This window comes from Podarcis filfolensis (assembly GCF_964270895.1).
Source record: "Podarcis filfolensis genome assembly, chromosome: Z".
Lineage (NCBI taxonomy): Eukaryota > Metazoa > Chordata > Lepidosauria > Squamata > Lacertidae > Podarcis > Podarcis filfolensis.
Genome location: NC_139617.1, coordinates 22,741,107 through 22,768,300, shown reverse-complemented (window position 1 = coordinate 22,768,300; position 27,194 = coordinate 22,741,107). Strand labels below are relative to the sequence as shown.

The 27,194-nt window shown below is 42.4% G+C and overlaps 1 protein-coding gene across 12 annotated transcripts in view; it reads left to right on the top strand.

The window, feature by feature from the left end:
* TENM1 (teneurin transmembrane protein 1) overlaps nucleotides 1-27,194 on the top strand; it is a 393,076-nt gene that overhangs the window by 349,311 nt on the left and 16,571 nt on the right. For all 12 annotated transcript variants that reach the window (XM_083595775.1, XM_083595774.1, XM_083595782.1 and 9 more), the window contains 4 exons: nucleotides 1,002-1,512; nucleotides 13,486-13,658; nucleotides 16,889-17,124; nucleotides 25,337-25,633. In XM_083595775.1, coding sequence (XP_083451901.1) covers nucleotides 1,002-1,512; nucleotides 13,486-13,658; nucleotides 16,889-17,124; nucleotides 25,337-25,633 — 1,217 coding nt within the window. The remainder of the gene's footprint in view (nucleotides 1-1,001; nucleotides 1,513-13,485; nucleotides 13,659-16,888; nucleotides 17,125-25,336; nucleotides 25,634-27,194) is intronic.

The following is a 27,194-nucleotide window of genomic DNA, read 5'->3' as shown; positions in this document are numbered from 1 at the left end:
GTGGGCAATTTGTCTGCAAGTTGAAGAAACATCAATCCCACTTCACCTCTAACAACCTCCAAGGCATATTCCTCCAGCTCAGGATTCAGGATGTGGCTGAACCCAGTTCATACCCCTAGAAGACAGGCTATCATAAACACATAAAATAGCCTATGAACTCATGGGAAGATAGGTCTGCCTGAAGACATAGACTTTCATCTTCCATGAGCTTCCTCAGTGGTTCAGAACCTAGGGCAAGCCATTCTTGACACAGAAGTTACTGCACCTTTATAATCTTGATGGCATTGGAAAGTTCTGGGTCTTTTCTTTCATTACATTCCTGCATTGATGGAAGAAACTGCCTGGGAGGCAGCTGCTAAATGGCCAAGCAAGTCTTAAATGTTCATCAGTGACAAAATAATTCAGTTCTGGTACAGCAAACCTAAACACAATGGGTCGGATCTAAACTTAATAGACCAATTGAAATCAATGGGACTTCAGTTAGTGATGACTAATTTAAGTCCCTTTGATTTCAGTGAGCCTGCTATAAGCTCTGATAAGTCTGTATCTATCTCCATGAGCTCGTATTTAAAACCATTTTACATATACTCTACTGGACTTTATGAAATGCAACAAACTCAGTTTTTTAGCTTTTGACTGTATTCCCATTGCTTACTTCACGAATGGATTTTGATTCAAGAAGGCATGAATTTTGCAGAGGAGAGCATATTTGTCTGTGACCTTCTTTGTGCCCTGGGAACTTGAAATGTAGTAGCTCTGCCCAGGCAACAGCACTGTAGATTTACAACTATTAGGGTAACTGAAGCATCTATATCTCCTGTGTCCGTTCTTCAACTGTGCCGATTAAGAATTGTACTTGCTTTAGATAATGAGAAACAAATCTGTTGGAGCAAAATATTGGTTTACAGTTTTAAAAATATTAAGTCTGGAGAGTTCTTATTTTTGTTTGGTTAATCATATCAGGTGCAGATTTAATAAAGTTGCTCCCTGTTGTTTTGCAGGTGATGGTGGGTTCGCCAAAGATGCAAAACTGAAAGCTCCCTCTTCCCTGGCTGTATCTCCTGATGGCACCTTGTATGTAGCTGACCTTGGCAACATCCGTATCCGTGCAGTCAGTCGGAATAAGGCTCATCTCAATGACATGAATATTTATGAGGTTGCATCCCCAGCAGACCAGGAACTGTATCAGTTCACCAGCAACGGGACTCACTTGCACACACTCAATCTGATTACAAGGGACTTCATGTACAATTTCACATACAACGGGGAAGGCGATCTTGGCACCATTACCAACAGCAATGGGAATTCAGTTCATATTCGTAGAGATGCCAGTGGTTTGCCTCTCTGGCTAGTGATGCCTGGAGGTCAAGTATACTGGCTGACCATAAGTAGCAATGGGATTCTCAAAAGAGTTTATGCCCAGGGCTACAATCTAGCTCTCATGACTTATCCTGGCACCACAGGTCTTCTAGCCACCAAAAGCAATGAGTATGGATGGACAACAGTTTATGAGTAAGTGACCTTCAAATATTTTTAATGCATCATCTGCACAATACATTTAAAGCCATATCATGCCACTTTAAACAGTCATGGAATCGTAGAATTGTAAAGTTGGAGGGGACCCTGAATCTAACCCCCTGTGATGATGTCTCCCCCTAAAAACAGAATCCTAGGAGCTTTAATTCATGAAGGGTGCTGAGAGTTGTTAGGGTACTATCACAGAGCTACAATTCCCAGAGATCCCTGGGAAAAAGGATTGACATTGGGAAGTATAGCTCTGTGTGGGGAATAGGTCTCTTAACAACTCTCACGACTTTATGAAACTTTGCAAAAGCTCTTTTTGAGAGACTTATTTTTTAAATTACGTTTGTATAACACCCTTCTTCCAAAGATCACAGGCTGGTACATAACATAAAAATTCAAAATGAAAGCACAAAATACATAATAAAACAAAAGCAAAGCAAGCCAATAACCCTCCTCCCACAGGCCATAGATTCAGCCAAACTATAAGTTGAAGATAAACTTTTTTGCTTGACACCTTTACCCAGAGGTCTCAGGGTGGTTCACAGAATAAAATCAAAATATAAAGCCACAAAATACATAATCAAAACAAAAACAACCTGCCAATAAACCTGCCCCCCAAAAACACCACATCTGTAATAAGGGTGCGAGGAGTGCCTACCTGGGGAGAGCATTCAACAAATGGGGAGCCACCACAAAAAAGGCCATTCTCATATTGTCACTCTCCAGAGCTCTTGTGGGGGAGACACTCAAAGAAGGGCCTCAGACGATAATCACAGGATCTGAGTCTGTTTGTATGAGGAGAGGCAGTCCTTGATGTATTGTGATCTTGAGCTGTTCAAGGTAATTAAGATACTTCAGTGGCCCTCTGGAGCCTATGTGCCTGTATCTTCCTCACCACCTTTTTTCATACTATAATGCAATCCCTGTTGTGACCAGGGTTGGGCAAATCAGTCTATAGTTAATAAAGGCTGGAAATTGTCCACAGGGATTGGCATATGGAGAGGCATTATGGTTTATTGATTAGAGTGTCCCTGGTTCAAATCCCCACCCAGCCGCTGGGTGACTTTGGGCCAGTCACTATATCTCAGCTTATCCAATCTCACAAAGATAGAATGGGAGAGAAGAGCCATGTACAACACCTTGAACTGCTTGGAGGAAAGATTGGGTGTGGCTTGCTTGCATGCATTAGATCAGTCTACACATAAGAACTATGTAACTTAGCAATGGGGAAGCTGTTACCCTCTATATGCTATTGAACTACATTTCCCATCATCCCTGGGGATTGGCCATGCTGACTGAGGCTGATGGGAATTGAAGTCCAGTACTTTTCACATAGGTGCTTTATCATAGAATATACATAAGAAATATAATCCCATGTCACTTTTGCATGTGTTTACCCATGATAAACATCACACTTCTGTACTAATCTGTGTTTATAACTAAATCCACATAAACATTTGCATTTAAATATAAATTCTTAAACACATTTTCTCTCAACATACACATTTAGAATGATATTTTCTCTCAAAGATACATTCCTAAATGTACTTCGATGTAATTTTTTTCAGTCACGCATTAAATTCAGGAATGACTGAAGCTAGTGAATTAATAAGTTCTGATTCACACATTGAGTAGTGCAGGATAGGTTATACTAGAATTTTCAGAGATCATTTTCCCCAAGCATCTTAGTTGTGGCACTGCACCATGATAAGTCGTTTAGCATTTAGTAAGAATTCACATTTTTTTTCTTTCCAATCACAGTGTGTTGGATCCAAGCCAGAGTTTGGGGCCCTTATCTCTTGGAAGCTATTCTTGGATATAGATGGGAAATGGTGGCTGAACTACCAGAAGAGCATTATTATTATTATTATTATTATTATTATTATTATTATTATTATTTTATTTATATGCTGCCCATCTGACTGGGTTACCCCAGCCATTCTGGGCAGTTTCCAACAATTTAAAACACAGTAAAAATTTCCCTATGCAGGGCTGCCTTCTAAAAGTCAGATAGTTGTTTATCTCCATCTGACAGGAGGGCATTCCACAGGGCAGGCGCAACGACCGAGAAAGCCCTCTGCCTGGTTCCCTGTAACTTCACTTCTTGCAATGAGGGAACTGCCAGAAGGCCTTCACAGCTGGATCTCAGTGTCCAGGCTGAATGATGGGGGTGGAGATGCTCCTTCAGGTATGCAGGGCCTAAGCCGTTTAGGGCTTTACAGGTCAGCACCAACACTTTGAATTGTGCCTGGAGGCAGAATCAAATTTCCACAGATAACTTCCAAACTTCCAGTGTTCGAAGGCATAGCTTTTGTGCCGAGTGTAGCTTATGCCCATCCCCCATGACTAACTAAACGAAAACATGTTACGCAAAATAGTAAAATTTGCAAGATAAGGGTTATATCCAATGTAGTGCTTAGTTAAAGACATTTAGTGGTGTATAAATGTTGTACTGGTGGAACATTATTGCACAGGGGAAATCACAAACACATTACCAAAGATGGTTGCACAACTAATTGCGCAAACTAAATGAGCTATTGCACTACAAGCCTCCCCTAATGCAGCTGTTGCTTTGGACTAATTTGTTTCGCTGCCTTTAAACTCTTCCACTGCAGAACTTTCACACTAGGTAGCAAATAGGGAAACATTGGGTGCAGTCCTAAATGTTTCACAGTGTTGAGAATTTGCAGGGTTGGGATCGGGGGAAGTTACCTAATTTTGTTTGCCTGGGTATGCTAGCATAGAACTGTGCATCTAAGAACCATTAGCTGAGGCTGCGATCCTGTCCTTTTCACCTGACAAAAAACAAAGTCCCACAGAGCTCAGCAGATCTTATTTCTGACTAGACGTGCCGTGGATTCTGTTATCAGATCATGTGGATTCCCTTTGTGAATAACATAAGAAAAGCCCTGCTGGGTTAGTCCAGTGGCTCAGCTTTTCCAGCTTCCTGTTTTCATGGTCACCAACTAGGTGCCCCAGGAAAACCCTTAAGCAGGACATGAGCACCAGAGCGCTCTCCCCACTTGTGATCTCCAACAATTGGTGTTTAGAAGCATCCCGCCTGCAAGTGTGGTGGTATGCTTCTTAACATTTTAATGCAATTTAAAATTAACTAAAAAGATATTTAAAAGATTTAAAAACAATTTTAAACCATCTAAAAACATTTAAAGCCAACCAGTTACTAATTTCAAGGCAGGGTAAAAGAGAAATGTATTTACATTTCTCCTGAAAGTCAATAATGGGGGAGACAGATGCTACCTTTTGAGTAGCAGGGTGATGGGGAAAACTTTGGACTGCCACGGCGCTTGAGAGTACTGGATGAATAGTCTGCTCTGGCATTAATTACACTGGGCAACAATTTTTTACTTTTTGAATGTTGTCTAGATTTCTACAACTGATTTAGGGTATTTTTGCACTGCTGAATCAGGAAATGGCATCCGTTTCTCTCCATCAGGTCAGGTTTACTGTAAACTGAATGGTGGGCATTGATAAAGGTAAGTACACGTAAATTGCATGTTGCTTCACCATTTTTCAAACTTCAGGGCTTGAACTTCCATTTCTTGGAACTCCTGGAATGCTCAGTGGCAGGGAGGTCTCTCTTCAGAGTCCAACAGTAGTCAGCCATCATGACTGCATTCCAGCGACCCTGATACCTGGTCTCCATCTCTTTCATGTCCTGATGGAATCTCTCCCCCTGCTCATCACTCATTGAACCCAGGTTCTCAGGAAACCGGTCCATATGTGAAAATAGGTAGTGCATCTTGATGCTCATGTTGCAGCCCAGGTTTCTGAAAGCAGTCAGCATGTTGTTGACAAGTTCTGCGTAGTTTCTGGCCTTATTGTTGCCAAGAAAGTTCTTCACTACCGGAACAAATGCCTTCCACGCTTCCAGTTCCACTTCGTTCATTGAGTTTCCGAACTCTGGATCTCTGATGAGCTGATGGATCTGAGGACCGTCAAAGATGCCAGCTTTCAACTTCTCCATGGTCAATCTTGGAAAAGCCTGGCACAAGTAAGTGAAGCAGTCACCATCCTTTTCCAGAGCCTTGGTGAACTGCTTGATTAAGCCGAGCTTGATGTGCAGCGGTGGGAAGAGTATTCTGTCTCCGTCCACCAGAGGGTCGTTGATGACGTTCCTTTCTTTGCAAGGCACCAATTCCTCCTGCACAGGCCAGTCCTTCTTCGTGTAATGCGGAGCACGGTCCCTACTATCCTACATGCACAGAAAACATGGGTACTTGGTGAAGCCAGACTGTTGTCCCAACAAAAAGTTCACCATCTTCAGGTCAACACAAATAAACCACTTATGCTGATCATAACCAATTTTCTCCAGCACATACTTCACCGCTTCATAGTTCTCCTTCAGTGTACTTGAGTGAGCCAGGGGTATAGAGGCAAACTGGTTGCCGTTGTGTAGCAGAACACATTTCAGTGATCGCTTGCTGCTGTCAATGAACAGTCTCCAATCTTTGGGTTCGTACTGTGGCACTCCAAGCTTGAGCAGAAGCTGCGCAATATCTGCACAATACACCAAGTCCTTCTCTTCCGAGAAAAAACGAAGGTACTCTTGATGCCTGTTGCGGAAGAAGCTGATGCGAGCACTGTCAGAGAGGAGGTTTTTTTTCCTTCAATCTGGATGCCAACAGTTTGGCAGAGTCCTTTGACAAGCTGAGGTCGCGAACTAGATCATTCAACTCCTTTTGGGAAAATGGATGTGGAGCATCATCTTCAAGAACCACTTCTTCTTCATGTCCTTCAACACTGGAGGCATCTTTGTCACTAATGTCAGGAAGTTCTCCGAATATAGGCACTGGAATTTCATCACAATGAGCTACAGGACGATGTGCTGACTGAAGATCAAGATTAACTTAGTTTTGATCCCCCTACTTTATGCTTTACCGCACCAATTTATGGAAGATTTTGAGGTTTTATGACTTCAAACTGATCCCTTTTCGACATAATCACCCAGAACTATTGGACCTGAATACTTACTGTCATTAAAATAACAATTTACAATCAAAACAATTATTCGACATGCCATTTTAGCCCCACCAACTTCTTCTAAAATGCTCCACACAAGTGTACATGTGAACAAAAACGTAAAAAAAAATGACATGTGGCCATAGCTCAAAAATTTGACCTGATTGAGCAAAACCAATGTGATTTTTGGATTCAGCGCATCAGATTCATCCTAAATCAAGTGAAAAAATGCAGACAACAAATTTGTTGTTGACCAGTGTTATTTGCCTATTTCCTTTGGTTTTTGAATTGCTCCCTAGCAAACATCTCCAAGTGATTAAATAATAAGAAAAGAAAAACATATATACAACAATTTCATTATTCTTTTTAAAAAAGACAGATTTGAAATCCAATACAGCTGCAGACTGGTATAGAAATATTCATTGAAAAGACTTGTTGAAAAAGGAAATTCTTCAATATGCATTAAAAAGGCTTACTGAGACAGTGTTTGCCTGATATGTAATGGGGGAGGGGATGTTCCGAAGAGTAGGTGCTGCCACATTAAAGACCTGGTTCCTACATCATAAGGAACAGACCTCCTGGTGAGATGGTATGTGCAGGATGCCTTGTCCTGAAGAGTACAGTGATCCACTAGGTATATAGAGGATGAGATTATTGTTTATGTTCCTTAAAGGTGCAGAAGTCCTCTGGGAGGGCTGGGGGAGAGGCAAGCAACCTTTTGACTCCCTGTCTTGCTCTTCCACATGCTTGCAAATCTCCCTTTTCTGCCCTGTCCATTTCTGCAATTGCTCACAGCCTGTCCTGTTCTAAGCTTCCAATGAGAAGTAGGATTGAGCTGAAGCAGCAAAATCAATGGGAGATGTCAGGTTGGTTTCATCTGGTCAATTTATGGTTTGTGGTCCACAGCTTTTTACTGTTATTCCCAATGTATAAGGTGACCAGATGCATTAGAGGACAAACATTCTTCCTTATGCTTTTTTTTTTTCTTTCTTTTTTTAGAGGAGCCAATATTTGAGCAGACACAGCTGTGGTAACTCCTGAAATACTGCTCATTTATTTTGGATTTATTACATTTGTATACTGCCCTCCCTTCAAGGAGCACCAGGATGCCTCTGTACCTGGTTCGTCCCTGCCCCCCTCAACACACACGTCATTTTAACCTGCCCTCTGTTATCTCCTGACAATGTGTGGTACATAGGACCCAAATCTGGGAGACCAGGGTTCAAATCCCCACTCAGCCACAGAGCTCACTGGGTGACTTCAGGCTAGTCACCCTCAGCCTAGCCTACCTCACAGGGATGTTGTAAACATTAAATGAGATGGGGATGAAGTCCATACACCACCTTGATCTCCTTGAAATAAGGGCTGGATATGAATGTAAATAAATAAAATGGGGCCCTATTGCAAACTTATAAGATGTACTGAGTAGAAGAGAGCAGAGTACCTTAGCAGTTTGTAAATCTGCCGTATTCAAGGTTATCAGAGGTTGGCAGCATTAGAGACTTGCTAAGGTCTACACCCCAGCAGTGGCTGTTCGCTGCCAACACCTCTCTCCCTGCTCCCAGTACAGCTCTTCCTCCTCCTACTCTTCCTCTCTGTTGAGATGTGCTCAGCTGCCCTCACCAAGAAAAGAAAGGAGAAGAGTCAGCAGCCTCCACTTGCCTTTCCTTTGGTTCAGAGGGAGTGCAAGAGGGCAATGGTGCAAGGAGGTGGGCCCATTCAGGACCAGGACTGGGCACCTGCTGTAAGTCTATGACCTAGCAAGGACCCTACCTCTGGCCATGAAACTGCCAGTTGCAATCCCGTCTCCCCCTGTGCAGCAGCGCAGACTGGCCTAGAAGGCATTGTCTCTGGAGGCAGTAGTGCTTCTGAATACTGGTTGCAGGAATCCTTGGGGAGCGGCAGGAATGCTCTTGTGCTCAGGTAATGCTTGCAGGCTTCCTACAGGCATCTGGTTGACCATAAGAACAGGATGCTGGACTAGATGGGCCGTTGGCCTGATCCAATAGGTTCTTCTTATGTTCTTATGCTTGTTGCAGAGGGACATGGTGACCAAGATGGGAGCCTGCCTATAACATCTTGCTCAGGAGCCATGCAAAACCGAAAACCAGCTCTGGGCTTACTTAGAGAGACTGCTCCACTGAAACTAGGCTTGGAAGCAGCATTCTATTGTAGACAGTAGATTTAGACTGTGGTGCATGCTTGATTGCTGTGTGTGTGTGTTGCCTGTTACAGTTTTTCTGGTTTGCAAATACAGTGGTACCTCAGGTTAAGTACTTAATTCGTTCCGGAGGTCTGTTCTTAACCTGAAACTGTTCTTAACCTGAAGCACCACTTTAGCTAATGGGGCCTCCTGCTGCTGCCGCACCGCTGGAGCACAATTTCTGTTCTCATCCTGAAGCAAAGTTCTTAACCCGAGGTACTATTTCTGGGTTAGCAGAGTCTGTAACCTGAAGTGTATGTAACCTGAAGCGTATGTAACCCAAGGTACCACTATAATATGCCCAAAAGAGTTGGTGAAGCAGGGGATGATCAAGGTCAAATCAAAGGGGAAAAGACAACAGGAGCCAACATAAATGGTAATGTGGTACAGTGGTACCTTGGGTTACATACGCTTCAGGTTACAGACTCCGCTAACCCAGAAATAGTGCTTCAGGTTAAGAACTTTGCTTCAGGATGAGAACAGAAATTGTGCTCAGGCGGCGCGGCAGCAGCAGGAGGCCCCATTAGCTAAAGTGGTACTTCAGGTTAAGAACAGTTTCAGGTTAAGTACGGACCTCCAGAACAAATTAAGTACTTAACCCGAGGTACCCCTGTATCTTCCAGCCCTTCCCCATGATGAAATGTAGGAATATAGGTGTGTCTTTATTCCAGTCAGGATACAAAAGGACAAAAGGTTACAGCATTTCCTGGGTATAACCTCATATTTCAGGCAGCATCTAAGAGTCTGGAAAGAAATCACGCAGAATTGCATGGTTTCCAGCCCTCCAGCCTAGCCAGACTATCCCAGCTGAATATCAGCTACTGGCACCTAAGACTGATCCCTAGAAAAGACTGCAAGCCTTCACCTTTGGCAACTTGGCCCTAATCAGAGCCATCACACACCCTGACTGAACAGGGGAAAAACCTGCACAGCTTGTGCTCAGCAGCTGGATTTTCTGCTAGGAGGCACAGAGGAGCTGCCATCATTTCCCACTGACCTGCTGTGCTTCATTCCCTCTGCACAACCTTGGCTGGGAGAAATAATCCATGCAGATGGCAGCCCCTGGGGCCAGATGCAATTGTGTACACAGCTCTTGATGCACGCCTGGAAATTTTCATCCCTGGAGGTGGAGAGGACTGGACCAAAAGGGAATTCCCAGTTGCCTTTTGAACATTTGCAGATGTTCAAGATAAGGAAATTCTAAAGTGGATGTTATTTGGTAGTTCAACTTTGTTTTACTTTATTTTTCCTGGATGCAGAGTGACCTCTTGTGGTACATCTGCATCATGTTACATTTTGCACTAAACCTTGCAAAAATTCTGAGTAGACTGAGGATCGTAGCAAAAAATAATAATAATATTTACTTAATATAAGTGAGCAGCCTTGTCCAATTAATTTGCACGATAATTGTTCATTTTATTATTATTATTGCATTATTTATATGCTGTCTTTGCAACAAGTTGCCCAGGATGACGTATATAAAGCAAAGGATAAGAAATACAAAATCCATATTTGAACATCTGCATCAGTATTTTAAAACCATTAAATCTGGATACTGTTTTTGTCATCTTTTTTTTTAAAAAAATGAGTATACTATTTTATCCAAACTTTTGAAAGGTTTTATTGTTTTTATTTTTATAAAGAGATACATAAACCTTGCTAAATAAATAAAAAATGGAATAGCAGCCCATCGGGAAATAAACCAGCTTAAAGCATTAGACTTGCAATCCTGATAAACACAGTTACTCATAATAATGTCCATTGAACTCAGTGGGTCTTCTTTCTGAGTAGGCACACGTAGGATTGAGCTGTTAGTGAACTAAAAGTCTTCTCTAAATCATGGTGGGCAGCAAGGCACAAAGGTGGAACTTCTACAACAACAGGGTATCTGCAGAGAACCCTTGTTCCAACAGACCAGCTATCCAAAAGGGAAATGTCCTAGGTCATATCCATCCCTGGTCACCAGGGAGGACATAACACTTATCCAGAAAGCCAAAGTGCCCAAGAATTCTTGGCCTACTCAGCTATCCACTCAGTCACCTTGCCCCCCAAAATGGCAAATTTGAAATGCATATGAAGCACTTCCAACAAGGAAGTCTGTCTTCCCCTCCCCAGAAAAAAACTCTTCCTTCCCTAAAAGGATGCCTTAAAAGGATATAGTGGTCCTAGAACTTCTCACACTTTCCTTGTGCCCCCCGCAGAGTTTTCACTTTTAAGTAATTTTTACTTAAAAGGGACAGCTGCAGATTAACTAACAATAGAGGGAAAGTTTAAGGAAGACTGTAAATTTATTTAAGATTGAGATAGACTCAGATTACCTTTAACATATAACCAATTCCAGAAGGGCTGAAAAACCACAGCGAAGGGCTTGTCCGCACTTCCAGTTGTCCCATGCCTAGAAAGCACGGGTTCAAGTGGGTACCTGCTTGTCCTGTGCTTTCCCTGCCACTTTCCCCAGGAAAATCCCCTCTTTTGTGCTGAAGCAGAGCAGAACTTCCATCTGCAGAAAACCCAGTTGTTGTTTGCTCTGATTCATCACTAAAGAACAAGTTTTCCTGGGGGGAAAGCGGCTTTATTTATTAATTTACAAACAATGAATAGTAATTACATGCTACAACATAATAAAACATCAGAAATACAGCCAGAAAAACGAAAGTGTGGAGAAGCCTAAGGTGTGGTATAGAACCTTCCTACCACCTTTGCTCCAATACTGACCCATAGATGCTATATTCAGCACCCATTTAGGTGCGCGTGGACTATTTTTTTAAAAAATGCACTTTACATTTTTACCTGCTTAAAAGTTCTATTCCATTTCAAAAAGCCAACTTTTGGAGTAGCTCCATGATTGTCGCAAGGGTCAGCCCATCAGCATTCTGCACATATATTTTTCAGGAAGGGGAATCAATGAGGAAGAGGGCTTGTGATTGTCAGAAATGTCAGCCAGCCAACATTCAACATGTGTGCATGTTTTGAGGAATGGGGAGTGACAAAGCAGGGACTTTTTAATCGTCATAAACCTCACCCAATCACCTCTCTGGATATCTAGCTTCAACTGAGAACATGAAGACTCTGCTGCTCCTGGGGCAGGATCCACAGCCTGTTCGTGGGTGCAACATTTGGATTTAAAAAAATAAATAACCAGGAAATATTGGAACTGGATTTGAGACAACGTCCATTCTAATATAATTTCAGCAGAACACAAGGAGAACTATTTTAAAACCCTCTATCAATAGTAAATACTTTATAAATTATATATATATAGGTAAAGGTACCCCTGCCCATACGGGCCAGTTGTGTCCGACTCTGGGGTTGCGCGCCCTTCTCGCTTAAGAGGCCGGGGGCCAGCGCTGTCCGAAGACACTTCCGGGTCACGTGGCCAGCGTGACAAGCTGCATCTGGCGAGCCAGCGTAGCACACGGAACGCCGTTTACCTTCCCACTGGTAAGCGGTCCCTATTTATCTACTTGCACCCGGGGGTGCTTTCAAACTGCTAGGTTGGCAGGCACTGGGACCGAGCAATGGAGTGCACCCCGCCGCGGGGATTCGAACCGCCGACCTGACGATCGGCAAGTCCTAGGTGCTGAGGTTTTACCCACAGCGCCACCCGCGTCCCATATATATATATATATATATATATATATATATATAATCAGATTGAATAAATGTTGGAGATGTGGATTAAATAAAGCAAATTACATACATATCTCTGATATGTTAGGATAAAAAATTAAGAAAAAAGTGTTTGTGTGTGTGTGTACAAAAAAGCCTTTTAAAAAGTCTGAAAAAAGCCTTTATATACAAAAATAATATAATTTTATTAAGACTTTTCAACATGCAATAAAAAACAGAAACAAAACAAGAAATAAGATAAAAGCAAGCAGATAGAGAGATAAGAATAATAACAGAAAGAGAGAAAGAGGGAGGGAGGGAGGGAGAAATAAAAGTGACTTGCAACTATCCATCTGTCAGTTGTGCCTGCAAAAGTTCCTCATAATAATCCAATATTCAATCCAGAGTAATATCCAGTTATTCCTCCCTCTGCTAGCTGATGTTAAGTTAAATTCAGGCATCTCAGGTTCATTCCTTTCCCTTCCCATCCAAGAAGTCCAAAAGAGGTTCTCCAATTATTGGTATATGTAAGAGTCAGCCTTAATCTTCCTCCGGTCCAACCTCACAACTTTACCTCCAAATTTAAAAAGACAATCAGTCCTTATTCTTCATTCCTCATGAGTTTCTTTGCTGTTATATAATAAGACAATATTCCTAAATGATTATGAATTATGTAGACATTAACTCACATTCTCAAAAAAGTATCCATATCTTCCAGTTCCATTGCCTGTTGCCATGGTCTTCCATCCTTGTCATTTAGGGTCCCCCCCCCCATTTCCTGTATTTCCATTCTTTTTTTCCAAAAAATATTGCAGGAGGCATGGTCACGTTTTCTTCTGAGTTGATTCCTTGCTGTACACAAAGTCCTCCTTCCATGAATTCCATCTCCTTCAACATCGTAACTCCCACTCCTGGTCACTCACCTGTCTGATAGGATTTCTTAATTCCACATCAGTAATTCATCTAGAGCATCTAGGAGTTAATCCCAATATTATCTCTGTTCAACAGAGACAAAAACAGCAGATAATCTCTGCCATTAGTCACCACTTAATTACATCTTTCAGGAGCTCCTGAGAGATGCGGCCGACGTGCAATGGCTCCTCCTCCAGAAGTCTGTGCAGTACATTTTATATTTATATTTATCTTTCTTTAATTCTTTCTCTTCCCAGGTATGATTCTGATGGACATTTAACCAATGCAACATTTCCGACGGGTGAGGTCAGCAGCTTCCATAGTGACGTAGAAAAACTGATGAGAGTTGAAATCGACACTTCAAACAGGGAGAATGTGATCACAGCTACAAATTTTTCAGCTACCTCAACTATCTACACATTAAAACAAGGTACATTTAGTTCCCCCTCACCACACTTGCGTGAACTCTGGCAGTTTCTGCTTCCTGAATGCATTTAGGAAAACTCTGCTCATTAGTTTATTGTGGCCTGATATTCTAGTTCCTTCTACATCAAGTTATCTTCAACCTTTTCAGACCCAATACCCACTTTTAACCCAAACATGCATTTGCAAACCCATTTCTTAATCTTTTACCATGTGTTTGCATGGGGGTCATGCTTCTGTTGTGATCCTCCTTGGATCAGTCCACGATCCGCTAGTGGGTCCTGACCTACCAGTTGAAGACCAGGTTACTAGATTATTGTAACAAGTTAGTAAAAAGAAACTGATAAACACGTTTAAAATGACAGAGCAGCATTTATACATCTCATTGATCTTAGTGAGATGTCAGCACACAGCTTGTCACTAATCTTGGCTTCTTTACCCCACAAGGTTGGAAGGTGACCAGTGTAACACATCAAATAAATAAATAAATAAATAAATAAATGAAATTACAGACCCATCAGCCTACCATATGTCCCAGTTAAATTTTGATAAAGTGTGGCATCTTCATCTTCAGCACCCTAGGATCAACTTACAGTGCTACTGAATGCCACATCTTGGGACACTTGCAGTAGGGCTATCGTTACACTTCCTTTCATTGCAAATCTGCCCTTCAGATGTGTTAGATTACAACTCCCTTCATCCCTAGCCATTAGCTATGCTGGATGGGGATGATGCGAGTCCAACAACCTCTGGAGGGCCACAGCTTCCCCATGCCACCCATAACTTAGCGTATTTTTTGCTCTATAACACGCACAGGCATTTCCCCCATAACACGCACAGACATTTCCCTTTACTTTCTAGGAGGAAAAAAGTGAGTGTTATGGTGCAGAAAATACGGTAATTGCTAGCATCGGCCCAAACTTTAGATGCTGGGATATTCAAGAATTGGGGTGGCATTTCCAAGTTGACTCTCCCTCCATCACTCTTTCTATTAAAGAACAAATCCAAGCTTTATTTCACAGCAACTTCATGCTGCAGGGGTGAAGGAACTATTGAGATGGTCTGCCCTAAGATACTTATGGAGTCAGAAGGGTTCCTGGATGCTCTGGGGGATTTCCCAGCTGATATGGCTGGTGCTCCTGTCAAGGCTCCTGTCACAGTGTGGAATGTTTAAATGTCTAGAGCCATTGACACAATGCTCCTGGGTGCCTTCATTGTAGCTATGGAGCACGTAGGTCACTGTGTTACTCTAGTGACCCGCATGTGATGAAACAGGACAGTCAATAGCTAGAGTGCAGGTGGCATAAATCTTAGTCAGAACCTGTGGAAACACATGTGAGGTAGCATTGCCATATGAAGAAAGCCTACTGCTCTGCCGCCATTGCGTCCACAAGTAGCCATTTAGCAGAGTTCTTCTGAGTAGTGAATGGGCTTTTGCCATCTGACCAAAAAAGATTCCTTACCCCTGCTGTAGCTTTTTAGTCACCATGACCACTTGCAGGGACAATGGGAATTGTAGTTCAGCAGTAGCTGGAAGGCTGCAGGTTCTTGCTTTATCCAGTGATAACAAATCAGACTGGGTTTTCCATGCCCTAAATCTCAAGGGGACATTCTGTATGCCTAGGAGTTCAGCTCTTGATGTGCAGGAAGGCTGCCATCAGAGAGGGAAGTCCATGTGTAGAGAACCTGCTTTGCATGCAAAAGGACCTGTGTTCAATTTCATGTGGTCGTGAAAATCTTGTTTTTATTTTTGAGGGCATGAAAAATTGTGGACATTTTCTTATGCTAAAAAGGGGGGGGGAGCCAATGTGGTATAGTAGCTACAGCAGAAGCTAGGGTTTTGATTTTTTTCGACCCAAGGGTCACATTGCCATTTGGGCAGCTTTCCAGAGGCCACGTGCCAGTGGTGAGTGGGGCTGGTGGCACAAGTGGCTAAGGCAATGAATGTGAATTTTTACATTTGTTTCATGGGCTGGTTTCTACACACACTTGCACACCTCTCTCTGTCCTCCATCTAGGCAAGCTAGGGACATTGTCAGTATTCAAAGACACATCCCAGACAGACAAAAACAATCAGAGAGAATGTGAAGCAATACCAGTGAGGAGGAGTGTGGCCTGGGGAGAAAGGATGTGGTAGGGGAGAATCCAAAGGGCTGGGGGGGGGGACACCTTTGGCTCTCAGGCCCTCTGTTCTCAACCTCTGGGTTTGAGTGTCAGACAAGGACCTGGGGGACCAGGGTTCCACTCCCCCCTCAGCCACGAAACTCACTGTGTGGCCTTTGTCCCCATCACAGTCTCTCAGCCAACCTACTTCATGTGGGGTTGTTGTTGTTGTTGTTAGGCCAAAATACCATGTGGAGTTTTGAGGGTTTGGCCTTTGTTTGTTGTTGTTTTTTTAGGCCAAAATGGAGAGAGAGAGAATCACTTTGAGTTCCTTGGAGGAAAGGTGGAATATAATATTATACACCTTTAGGTGCTAGGCAAAAACGTTCCTTTTTAACCAGGCCTTCGGTTGATTTGATTGACATTCTGTGTCTTTTTAAAATGTGGGTTTGGGGTGGGGGTTATTGGCTTGTTTTTATTTTGATTATATATTTCGTGGTTTTATACTTCAATTTTGTTCTGTGAACTGCCCTGAGACCTCAGGGTATAGGGCAATATATAAATTCAATAAATAACAATAATGCCACAATACATACATACATGCATACATACATACATACATTTTGCAATATTTCATAGCACATGCAGGCATTTCATTTTAACTCAGATTATCTTCATCTTTCTTACAATGCTCTCAGTTGTTACAACATTAGTACAATTTCCACAGCTGCATTTTAGCTGTTTAATTATACAATCACCAGTTTTGACTTTAGCTGCATATTAAATTCCCCAGGCAACAGGTTTTTCAGTAGCAGCCCAAAGGTAGTAAATAATGAAGTACACCAAAGGCTAACTTAAGGTATCTTAAGTTGAAAGGTCTCTGAAAGCAAAATACCTTTAATCAAGATGAAGGGTGTTGCTAATATGTAAATTTACTAAGGTCTGGAAGTAGTAACAATAAGCTGTATGCCTTAAAAGTCTGGGAGATCACCCCCCCATTACAAAGACTTACAGATGTTGGCAATGCCTGCTGCTATCTGACTATGTATAAATATAATATTTGCACACATAGCAGTTGCTTCATGAAGCTGAAAAAACTGAACTCTTTCCCCTTCCTTGTTTTGTTGCTGACAGACAACATTCAGAATATATATCGGGTCAGTCCAGATGGGTCACTGAGAGTCACTTTTGCCAGCGGAATGGAGATCACTCTGAACACAGAACCTCACATCCTAGCTGGCGTTGTCAATCCTACTTTAGGAAAATGCAATATCTCTTTACCCGGAGAGCATAACTCCAACCTTATTGAGTGGAGACAAAGGAAGGAACAGACCAAAGGCAATATCTCTGCATTTGAGAGAAGGTTACGGGTAAGGTTTTCATCTCATGTGTCAAATGAAGCATTCTTTGGGAAGGCAATCGCATCTGAGAATCACGTTAAGCTGCTGTTATTGTAAATATGCCTGTGCTCTCCTGTCTGCGCTGTCTGACTATTTGTTTTTGTGTCCAATACATGGTGTCGGTGCTGATCTTTCAAGCCCTAAATAGTTTGAGACAGTATGAAGGATTCCCTGTATTTATATGAACGTGTTAGTGCATCTGGGGTTAGTGCAGTCTGTCATTATTTTGTGGGAGGGATTCAAGTATATATGGTTCATTTAAGGCCAATATGCAATATAAATTCAAAGCAGTGTCATCATACCACATTAAACAATCATGGCTTCCCCTTAGGCTCCAGAGACACGTTGTTAGTTAAGAAGGCTAAGAGTTATTAGGAGATCCCTATTCCTCTCAGTGAGTTGGGGGCAGGGCATGTTTCTCATCCCATTAACAAACATGCAATACAACTGTCCTGGGTCCCCAAGCACATTATATGGTTTCTTCCAACCTACTGACACGCCATATGCAATTTCATGACCTTTCCCTGACTGTTTGTATGTTGAAGAATGATGCCGTATTGTAACACCCCGATCTGCTAACATGGACTGAGGTAATAAGCATGCCTCATTAGAAAATTATATGCATCGAGAGATATTTTATGTCCCAGGGTAGGTGTTTGTTTTTGTTTGTTTGTTTGTTTGTTTGTTTGTTTGTTTGTTTCCAGAAGGAAAATGACAAGTGGCAGCTGACTGAAATTTGTAGACATTGTACAGGTGGCAGTGTGAAAATGTCCTAGGATGACTATCATGTAGATCTACTTATGTGTAAATTACAGAAGTAAAAGTGGACCTGGGGGAAGTGGACCGAAATTAAGGCCCATGTCCCTTCCCTGGATTACACCCTCCTCGCAGGCCACACCCCTCACTGTTAAGGATCCATGAGTGTTTTCGCTGGCTGGAATGTGTTCTTGAACTGTGATACTGGGAGGACTGTGTGTAGAAACCTCTGCTCACTGGCGGAGGAAGGGGGTATGGTGGGTGCAGTCTGCCCCAGGTGTCATCCCTGAGGGGGGTGACATCGCTGCCGTGCCCCCCTGGGATGCTCCTCCTGCCCCCGGGTGCACAGCATGTACGCTTCTCTAGGTGCCAGAGCAGCTAGCTCTGCCTCTGTGTGACTGGAAGGTAGCCTACTTTACAAAGGTATATCCATTGTGCTACCCACTTTTGTCTCCCGCTTCGCTTACTAATGACATATGGCCCTTGGAAGACTGACATCAAGGGAATGCGGCCCTCAGACTGAAAAGGGTTCCTCAGCTCTGACATAACAGTATGCCCAGGAGTAAGGGCAGGGAAGAATGGACATAATTCATTGGAAATAAAGGGAAGGAATGGGAAGTGTCATTTTTTGAAACCATTTTTGGAACTAGATAAGAATTAGGGGACATAAAAAGCTTGCCTCACATTTGAGCTGCCCTTTTATGACAGACCCCCGAAGTTCTTTTCCAAGCCCATCTCTGATTAATTGTGTTGGCATCTCCTGTTCTGTGTTTACACAGAGCTGCTGCCATCACACCCAGTTTGCCTTTATGGCTTGTATTTTAACCAGAGTATTAACAGTTCCCTATGGCAGGTGGTCAATATTTTTCTGTTTAATTAACGGACTTAAGTTTAAGACCCAAAGACATCAATAATGTGCAGGAAAAATGCTTTAGGAAATCTGTTTTCCATTTGACAGAATTACTCCTTTGGGAAGCCTTGATGAGTACAGTGAATAGTTAGCATTCAAGCTAATGGTCTAATGACAACGATCCACGTACATAGTGATTATGATAGATCTGTCAAATCCGAAGGGAGGAGGAAAGCATGGGATGTTCCAGTCCTTCCCCCTTCCCAGTCTCACTCATTTATTCTTCCCAACTCCTCACCTTATTATTTATTAAATTTATACACCACTCTTCATCTGAAGATTACAGGGTGGTTTGAAACATTAACCATCCTCTTTGCAAATCTAGGCCTTCTTTCTCATTCCCCAAATTGAACACAGCTTCCATGCTCTGAAGAGGAGGCAAGGAACATTGCTTCTCCACTACCAGAAATTGTGTTTGGAATGTTGGTGAGAGAGAAGACATCACAGTCTTTCTCCTTCCACCTTCCAACTAAATCTAGGGACTCAGCTATACAGCTGCAAATAAAACGTTTTAAATGTGTTGTAAACTGTAATATACAAATGTGACACTAAATGGCAACAGTGAGCTATGCCAAATTCAATGTATTTTTCAAAACCTTTTTTTAAAAAAGCATTTTCACAGCGTTTTTCACATGTGCGTAGATTCCACCTAGGTTCATGTTTGAGGCATCTCAGAGTTATCTATCTGATTGGCAACTATGAGGAACAGTATATTGGACTAGATAGAACTTTGGTCCAATCCAGCAGGATTCCATTTTTTCTTACAGCAAGGGAAAAGAGTGATTATGAAAAATGTACCAGCGAATAGATGCATGTGTGTGTACACATACTTATCTCAGTGCTTGGAATAAACCAGTTCAGTTTAATGAATTTAACTCAATTAGTTCAATATCTCTGAATTATACCTAAACGTAATTCCCATAATTGCTGAGTAAAGTAAACATGGATTAAAATTGTGTTGGTGTAGAAATTTGCTCGTTTCTAGTTTAAGTTCATGTGTTTTTTCCTCTTTAGACTCTTTGGCCTTCTAAGCTTAAAGATCATAATTTTTGGGTAAAATAGACTACACAATTCACATTCCAGTTTTGAGTGTGTTTTCGTGTTACTTAAGTACAGTGGTACCTCGGTTTTCAAACGTAATCCGGTCCGGAAGACCATTCAAGTTCTGAAACGTTCGAAAACCGAAAACTCAAAACAGAAGCCTCAAAATGGAAAACTCAATATGGAAGCCATGTTTCCTGTTCAACTTCCAATGCGCAATCAAAAACTGAAGGATTTACTTCTGGGTTTACGGCATTCAAGTTCCGAAACATTCATCAACAGAGACGTTCGAAAACTGAGGTACCTCTGTATTTTTAATACTTCAGCACAGCAGCTTGTAATATTCTGAGGGCTGAAAAATATTGCCAAGAATCATTTGGATGAACTTGAGTTAGAGCTGTGAACTGAGCGCAAACCAAATTAGTGCTGCTCTCTGGGGCTGCCTCACCAACAGTACTTTGCTCTGAAAAGGACACTTCCTTAGAATGAGGCACAGGTTACTTGAAATACTCTGCAAGAGTCTCAACTCTACTTTTCTGGAGCAGCAAAATGGCAGTGATACACACAGAATCATAGGTGGTGGTGAATGAGGAAAATGATGGGAGGCCACCCACTGCTTGCTATCCATCCCTTCACAGAATGAACCAGTTTCAGTTCACATTTCAGTTCATTGGCAGACATCTGAAGGGACTACTCATCCCAATCCACTGCCTGACGATAGACACTCACTTTGACTAATGGCACTGTTAAACACACAAAATGAGTGCAATCCAGAGGTATATGAGCCTGTCTCCCGTTGTTATCAGATGGTCTTTTAACTCGATTAACAGGTTGTTAACTCGCACTGGTTTTCCTACCCACATCCTGAGACTTTTAAGCAAGCTTAAATTTATTATCTGTGCCCAGAACTTTTTAACTTTGCCATTACTATGCAAACTGTGATTTCAGGTGGAACAATTTCCTTGCTGTGTTTAGTTATAAAGGGCTCTTCCTTCACCTCTCTTAGCTGCATTTTTAGACCAAGAAGACTTTCAGTGTGGAGAACCTGAGGCCTGGAGGCCAAATGCAGCCCTTTTGATCTCTCTCCCCCTGCCCCTTGGCATACTCATGGTTCCTGGTTCCTGCTCCAATAGCATTTGCCTGGCTGGAATATGTCCTTGAACTCTAGTATTGCTTCTTGCTTCCTTGGAGAGAGGATAGACAGGTGGGGGTGACTGTGTGTAAAAATTAGCCTATTATTCATAAGTGAAATTCACATCCCATTTATCCATGAACGTTTGTCTCTGGCTCTGTCAATTACTGCCATGTGGCCCCTAGAAGGCTGCCCAGAAGGGATTGTGGCCCTTTGCCTGGAAAAGGTTCCCAAGCCCTGCTTTATCTCCTCTCCTGGAAGGACAAATACCAGCTTTGGTAGGGCAGATTTGGATTGCGCTGTGATCCTCCCATCTCTGTTCCTCCCATCACAGACATTCCCTTCTGAATTTTTCAGCTTACACTTTCCCTTCACATCATTCAGTGTGCTCCTGTCATTAATCCCTCTTGCGCAGCTGCCTGTGAATGCAGAGCTATCCATCAAACTGGTCCCAGCATGCTGAAACATGAAATTTGGTAGGAACAAGCAATTTTAGCTGCTTTCAGAGGTCCCACGTGGTAGGTAGTAATTTAAGGTTTGCTAACTGCAAGGTTGGTGATAGGGATGGTGCATCCTATCCTGTTCCTGCTGGTGCCTGGTGGAATGTCATTCTGACACAACTCATACTGTGGCCTTAACTTGCAGGTAGGAGATGCCATATGTAGGATTAGTCAAATGTTGTGCCCTCCATTTGTTGTTGTTAGACTACAGCTTCAATCATCCCTGACTATTGGCTATGCTGGCTGGGGCTGATGGGAGTTGGAGTCCATAATAGCTGCATGTTGACTACCCTTTGCATATTGCAAGAACTCGTAGGATTACTGTGGCCTTCTTCAAAGGCAAGTTGAGGATCAGCAAGAGCAAAATGCATTAAGTACAGCGATCTGTAAAGAAAAGCATATTGTCATTCCATTGCAGCTGCAAGTGTTAAGAGTAGCTCTGACTGGAGTTGTAGTCCACAACAACTGCACTTATGTCTCCTGATTACACATGCGGTTTCTCATCTAGCTAGGGATTCCAGATACCGTATTTTTCACTCGGGACGCACCCGACCATAGGATGCACCTTGTTTTAGAGGGGGAGAACAAGAAGAAAAAAAATCTCCCCCTCTCTGCGCAGCACCCCTTCAGCGAAGCGGCAGGAGAAAAGGAACCCCTTCCATTTCTCCTCCCGCTTAGCTGAAGGGGCTCTGCGCCTCAGCTATCTGGAGAGCGAGAGGGGTCGGGGCGCCCCGACCCCTCTCACTCTCCAGGCTTCAGTAGAAGGCTACCCGAAGCCTCCGGAGTGCAGCGGGAGTTCCTGCTGTGCTCTGGAGGCTTAGGGTTCCTTTCACTGAAGCCAGGAGAGTCTCACTCTCCAGGCTTCAGCGAAAGCAACGCGAAGCCTCTGGAGCACGGTGGGAGCGCTCCCACTGCGCTTCGGTGGCTTCGCGTTGCTATCGCTGAAGCCAAGGAGCCTGCATTCACTCCATAAGACGCACACACATTTCCCCTTAATTTCTGGAGGGGAAAATGTGCGTCTTATAGAGCGAAAAATACAGTACATATTTGTTTATTCCATTTGTTGCATTTATTTTGTCCCCCAGTATTTGTTGAGACAGTTGCCTATTGTGTTCTCTGTGTGCACAGCAGGCTGGTGAAGAAAGGGACAGGGGAAATTTCCTTAGCAGTGAGAGCAGACCCCTTTGTGCATGCTCAGAAGTGCCCGCCTACTTAATACTGAGTGGGAAGGAAACAAGCTGCAGTAGCATAGTGGAGAGAGGAAACAGCTCTAGACAGGCATGGAGGAACTCTTCATCATATATTCTAGGATTCAGTACTGTTACGGAAAACAATCATTCACGGCTCATCCACACTATTGGCCCCATGTTTTCTAGGCACAGGTCTGCACTTTAAAGTGGGGTTTCTTTTTGTTTTTGCCCTGGTGCTTTCTTTGTGAAATTCTGCTCTTTAATGCTGAATTGGAACAAACAACACTTTGGGTTTTCAGGGAATTGCCATTTTGCCATTTGCTCCATTTCAGTGGTAAAGAGTGGGGAAAGCACCAGGGCAAGAGAAGAAAGCGCTCAGAAACAGTGCTTTAAGACATGGAACTGTGCCTAGAAACAAACCACAAAAGGAAGTCTGCATGAGCCCTCAGTTGAGCACCAGTATGTCTTGGCAAAAAAAACCCAAAACCTGAAGCCTGGGTAAGACAGGAAAGAATGGTCCATTTGCCTATGGCAAAGAAATGGATTGTGGTGGGGATGCTTGTTTACAAAAAGAATTTGCTAGGCTGAGTCCTGGTTGGCCTTAGAGGAAATTACTAGGTAGTAGAGAGAGGCAAGGAGGAACTGGGGTGGATCTTGTATGTGTGGGGAGGGGAACTGATCTCTGCATAGGGATTAAGTGATGTGTGTATATTAGAAAAGAGAGCGTTTATGTTTTCGACCTATAAAGCTTTAATAGCTCAAGTCTCCAATACCTCAAGGACCAACGAGCCCTGTATGAACCTACCTGGAACCTGAGATCAGCATCTAAGGCTCTGTGCATACACCCCACACCAGGAGAAGTTTGGAAGATTGCAACAAGAGAACAAGCCTCCTCTTGTGCAGTGACCCATGCTTTCTGTGGGCTGCCCTTCCAGCACTGGGCAAATATATATTTATTCTCCCAGGCAATTTGGACAGGGCTAAAGGTCTGGCTTTTGATCATTTATATTTTTAGTGTTCACCTTTATGCAGGTGGGGTGGTTATTTAATGTTGGGTTGGGGCACCTGTGGCCCTCCATATATTGGTAGGCTGCAGCTTTCATTGGCTTTGGCCATGCTGGCTGGGGCTGATGGGAGTTGTAGTCCAACATCTGGAGCACTTCAGCAGGTTCCCCACTGCTGTTTTACATGGTTGGATGGTTTTTATAGGTTTGGGTATATGTTTTTAATGGATTGTGAATGTATATTTTGTGTGGTATTGCCCCTGTAAATCGCTTTGGTACACCTTCTGGCAGTGTGAACTGCCAGATGCATAAATAAAATATATTGAAAGTGGTGTGACTCATGCTCAGGATCACACCATTCTTTCGCTGCAAAGATGTAGAAGTAGCAGTAATCCAGTGAGGGGAAAGCACATGCCTCAAGCCTTCATATTTTCCTAGACACCAGACCTCTGGTGAGCTTTGGCACATAACAGCCTTGAGAAAACTTATATCATCCTGAATCAGAATGAAAATGAGAGTATATGGCAGTGTCAGGTTCTAAGAAACTAAAGTTATGTTACAGTGGACTTCAGTGGCCTGCTTCATGAAAGGAAGGGTGTGGCCAGAGATGGGAGGGATGAGGCTACTGGGAATCATTAAATAATCAGGCTTGTTACCATGAGAATGAAACCAGAAGTATCTGTTTGCCAATCTGCCAGTAAATTGAAATATTCATTTGAGGCCCTTACCTGAGTTTCTTCTGTAAGAATGAGGCAAGATTCCAGAAAGAAGACCTGCCCCTGAGCAGACCTGAATGATCACTTAGATCAACTGGGAAAATTCTACTCATCGTGCTGCACCCTATAGAACAGGCATTCCCAAACTCGGCCCTCCAGATGTTTTGGGACTACAACTCCCACCATCCCTAGCTAACAGAGGTGATGGAAATTGTAGTCCCAAAACATCTGGAGGGCCGAGTTTGGGGGTGCCTGCTATAGAATTTAATAGACCAGAAACAAACACACACAATTCTGCTATTGCCCCCAAACTGTGAAATGCCCTTTCCTCTGCCATCAGTTACTCCAGACATATTGTAAAGACATACCTTTTAGCACAGGATTCAAGATTTGCCCCTATTTTATTGGCTTCAGTTCCCAGAATTCCTCTATTTCTTCTATTACCATTTTACTAGTTTTGTGTTTTAGTTTTGTTTTAATGATATTGTTTATTGTTTTAATGCTCTACACCACTTAATGTTCTTTCCAATATGTGTGTGTTGATAGGGAAGAGGGGCTTTTTGGTGGCAGTCCAGCTTTGATACACCCTCCTGGAGGGAGTAAGACCGGTGCTACTATTATATTGCTTTTGGTTCTGGAGTAACACGTTTTTCTTTTCCCAGAGTTTTCAAAGTGATTGTACTATCTTAAGTGGTTAGATAATTCATTTATCATATTTTATTATGTGGTTTAACTATTCATTTTATATATATATTTATATATTTATATATAAATATATATAAAGTTATATTTGATCTTGAAGTCTGCCTCCTTGGAGTCCTTATTTTGAATGAAGGCATGGTTTTAAAAAATGCAAAATACATAAAATGCATATCTTCATCTACAGAATTGCTTCAGTTGAATTTGTGATGCTGTTCTTGCTTTATAAATTAGGCCCACAACAGAAACCTGCTCTCAATTGATTTTGACCACATCACAAGAACAGGGAAGATCTATGACGACCATCGGAAGTTCACTCTTCGGATTCTTTACGACCAGGCAGGCCGCCCAATCCTTTGGTCTCCCCTCAACAAATACAATGAAGTCAACATCACTTACTCACATTCTGGATTAGTGACCTTTATCCAGAGAGGGACATGGACCGAAAAGATGGAGTACGATCCAGGTGGGAAGATCATTTCCAGAACATGGGCAGATGGAAAAATATGGAGCTACACATACCTAGAAAAGGTGATTTATTTTTGTAAATGGTTTGTGAAGATTGCAGTGTAAATTTGATTATCCACATTTAGAAACTCAGAGAAGCCCCCACTGGGGAGAAAATAATTGTATTCAATTAGATTATTATTAATAATAATTACTTGCAAAAATGGCTTCTGAACTATTTAAAGCACTGTTTCCCAAACTTGGGTCTCCAGCTGATTTCAGACTACAGTTCCCATCATCCCATACCACTGGTCTTGCTAGCTAGGGATGATGAGAATTGTAGTCCAAAAACAGCTGGAGTCCCAAGTTTGGGAAATAGTGCTTTAAAGTGTAAAACCAAATATAAAAATATATACACACATGTTAAAATACACCCAAAACAATCTCATCAAAACAATAAATACATCCATAAATAAAAATGCATGATAAAACAAGCCCATTAAAACAGCAAAACAATTAAAACAGCAATTAAAACTATCAGATCAGGAGATCTAAACAGGCGTGTCTTCAATATCCAGCAGAATGTCTGTACAAATATAGGGCCTCTCATATTTCAGCAGAGAGAGCATTGAACACTGATGCAACCCAGAGATGGGGAATCTGGTGTCTTCCAGATGTTGCTGGACTCCAGCTCCCAGCCAGCATTGCCAATGCTCAGAGATGATGGAGGTTGTAGTCCAGCAACACCTGGAGGGCCACAGCTTCCCCATCCTTATTCTAGACTAAATAATTTTTATTTTAGATGAAGGATCTAAATTAGCAATAATTGAGGAATTCAGTTTCTATGAAATCCAGTGGGAATTGATCTCTCAGACTTATAGAGCTGCTCACGACATTAAATATCTTTGAGATTTCATATTTCTCTAGTTCTTGCAAAACAGTTGTCAACTGATAAATCTTACCCAAATACAGTAATGTGTGTGTTTTAGAGTAAGATACTTTAGAAATGCATACGCACTGAGATAAAACAATGCTTTACAGTACATGCAGTTTTTCAGGGAAATTTTTAATCTAAAAATTGGTGCATAGATTGGATGGGATGGACCTTTGAATGAGCACATGTGAGACTAGCATGTAACTGTCCATCTCTAGCCCAAACTGAGGGGCCCAAACAGAATATGCTGAACCTGTGAGGTGTCATTGGTTCTTACACAACTCAAACATCCTCATCATCCTCATTATTAGACATAAGAAGATAAGAAGGCCCTGCTGGATCAGGCCAATGGCCCATCTAGTCCAGCATCCTGTTCTCACAGTGTGTTGTCAGAGTATATTACGGCGAGCAACCCTCTCCTCCATGAATTTGTCTTAATTCTCTTTCAAATCAAAGCTGTCTACGTTAGTGGTCATCAGTGCCTCCTCTGGGAGCAAGGAATTACTATTACTTACATTTGTTTGTTTGTTTACATTTCCTCGAAGGAGCACAAGGTGGCATATGTGGTTCTCTTCCCCTTTCTATTTTATCCTCACAACCAGAGAGGTACAGTAGGCTGAGAGCCAGCGACTATCCCAAGGTCACCCGGTGAGCTTTGCAGCTAAGTGAGGACAAGAACCAGAGTCTTCTGTGTGTTATTCCAACACACTA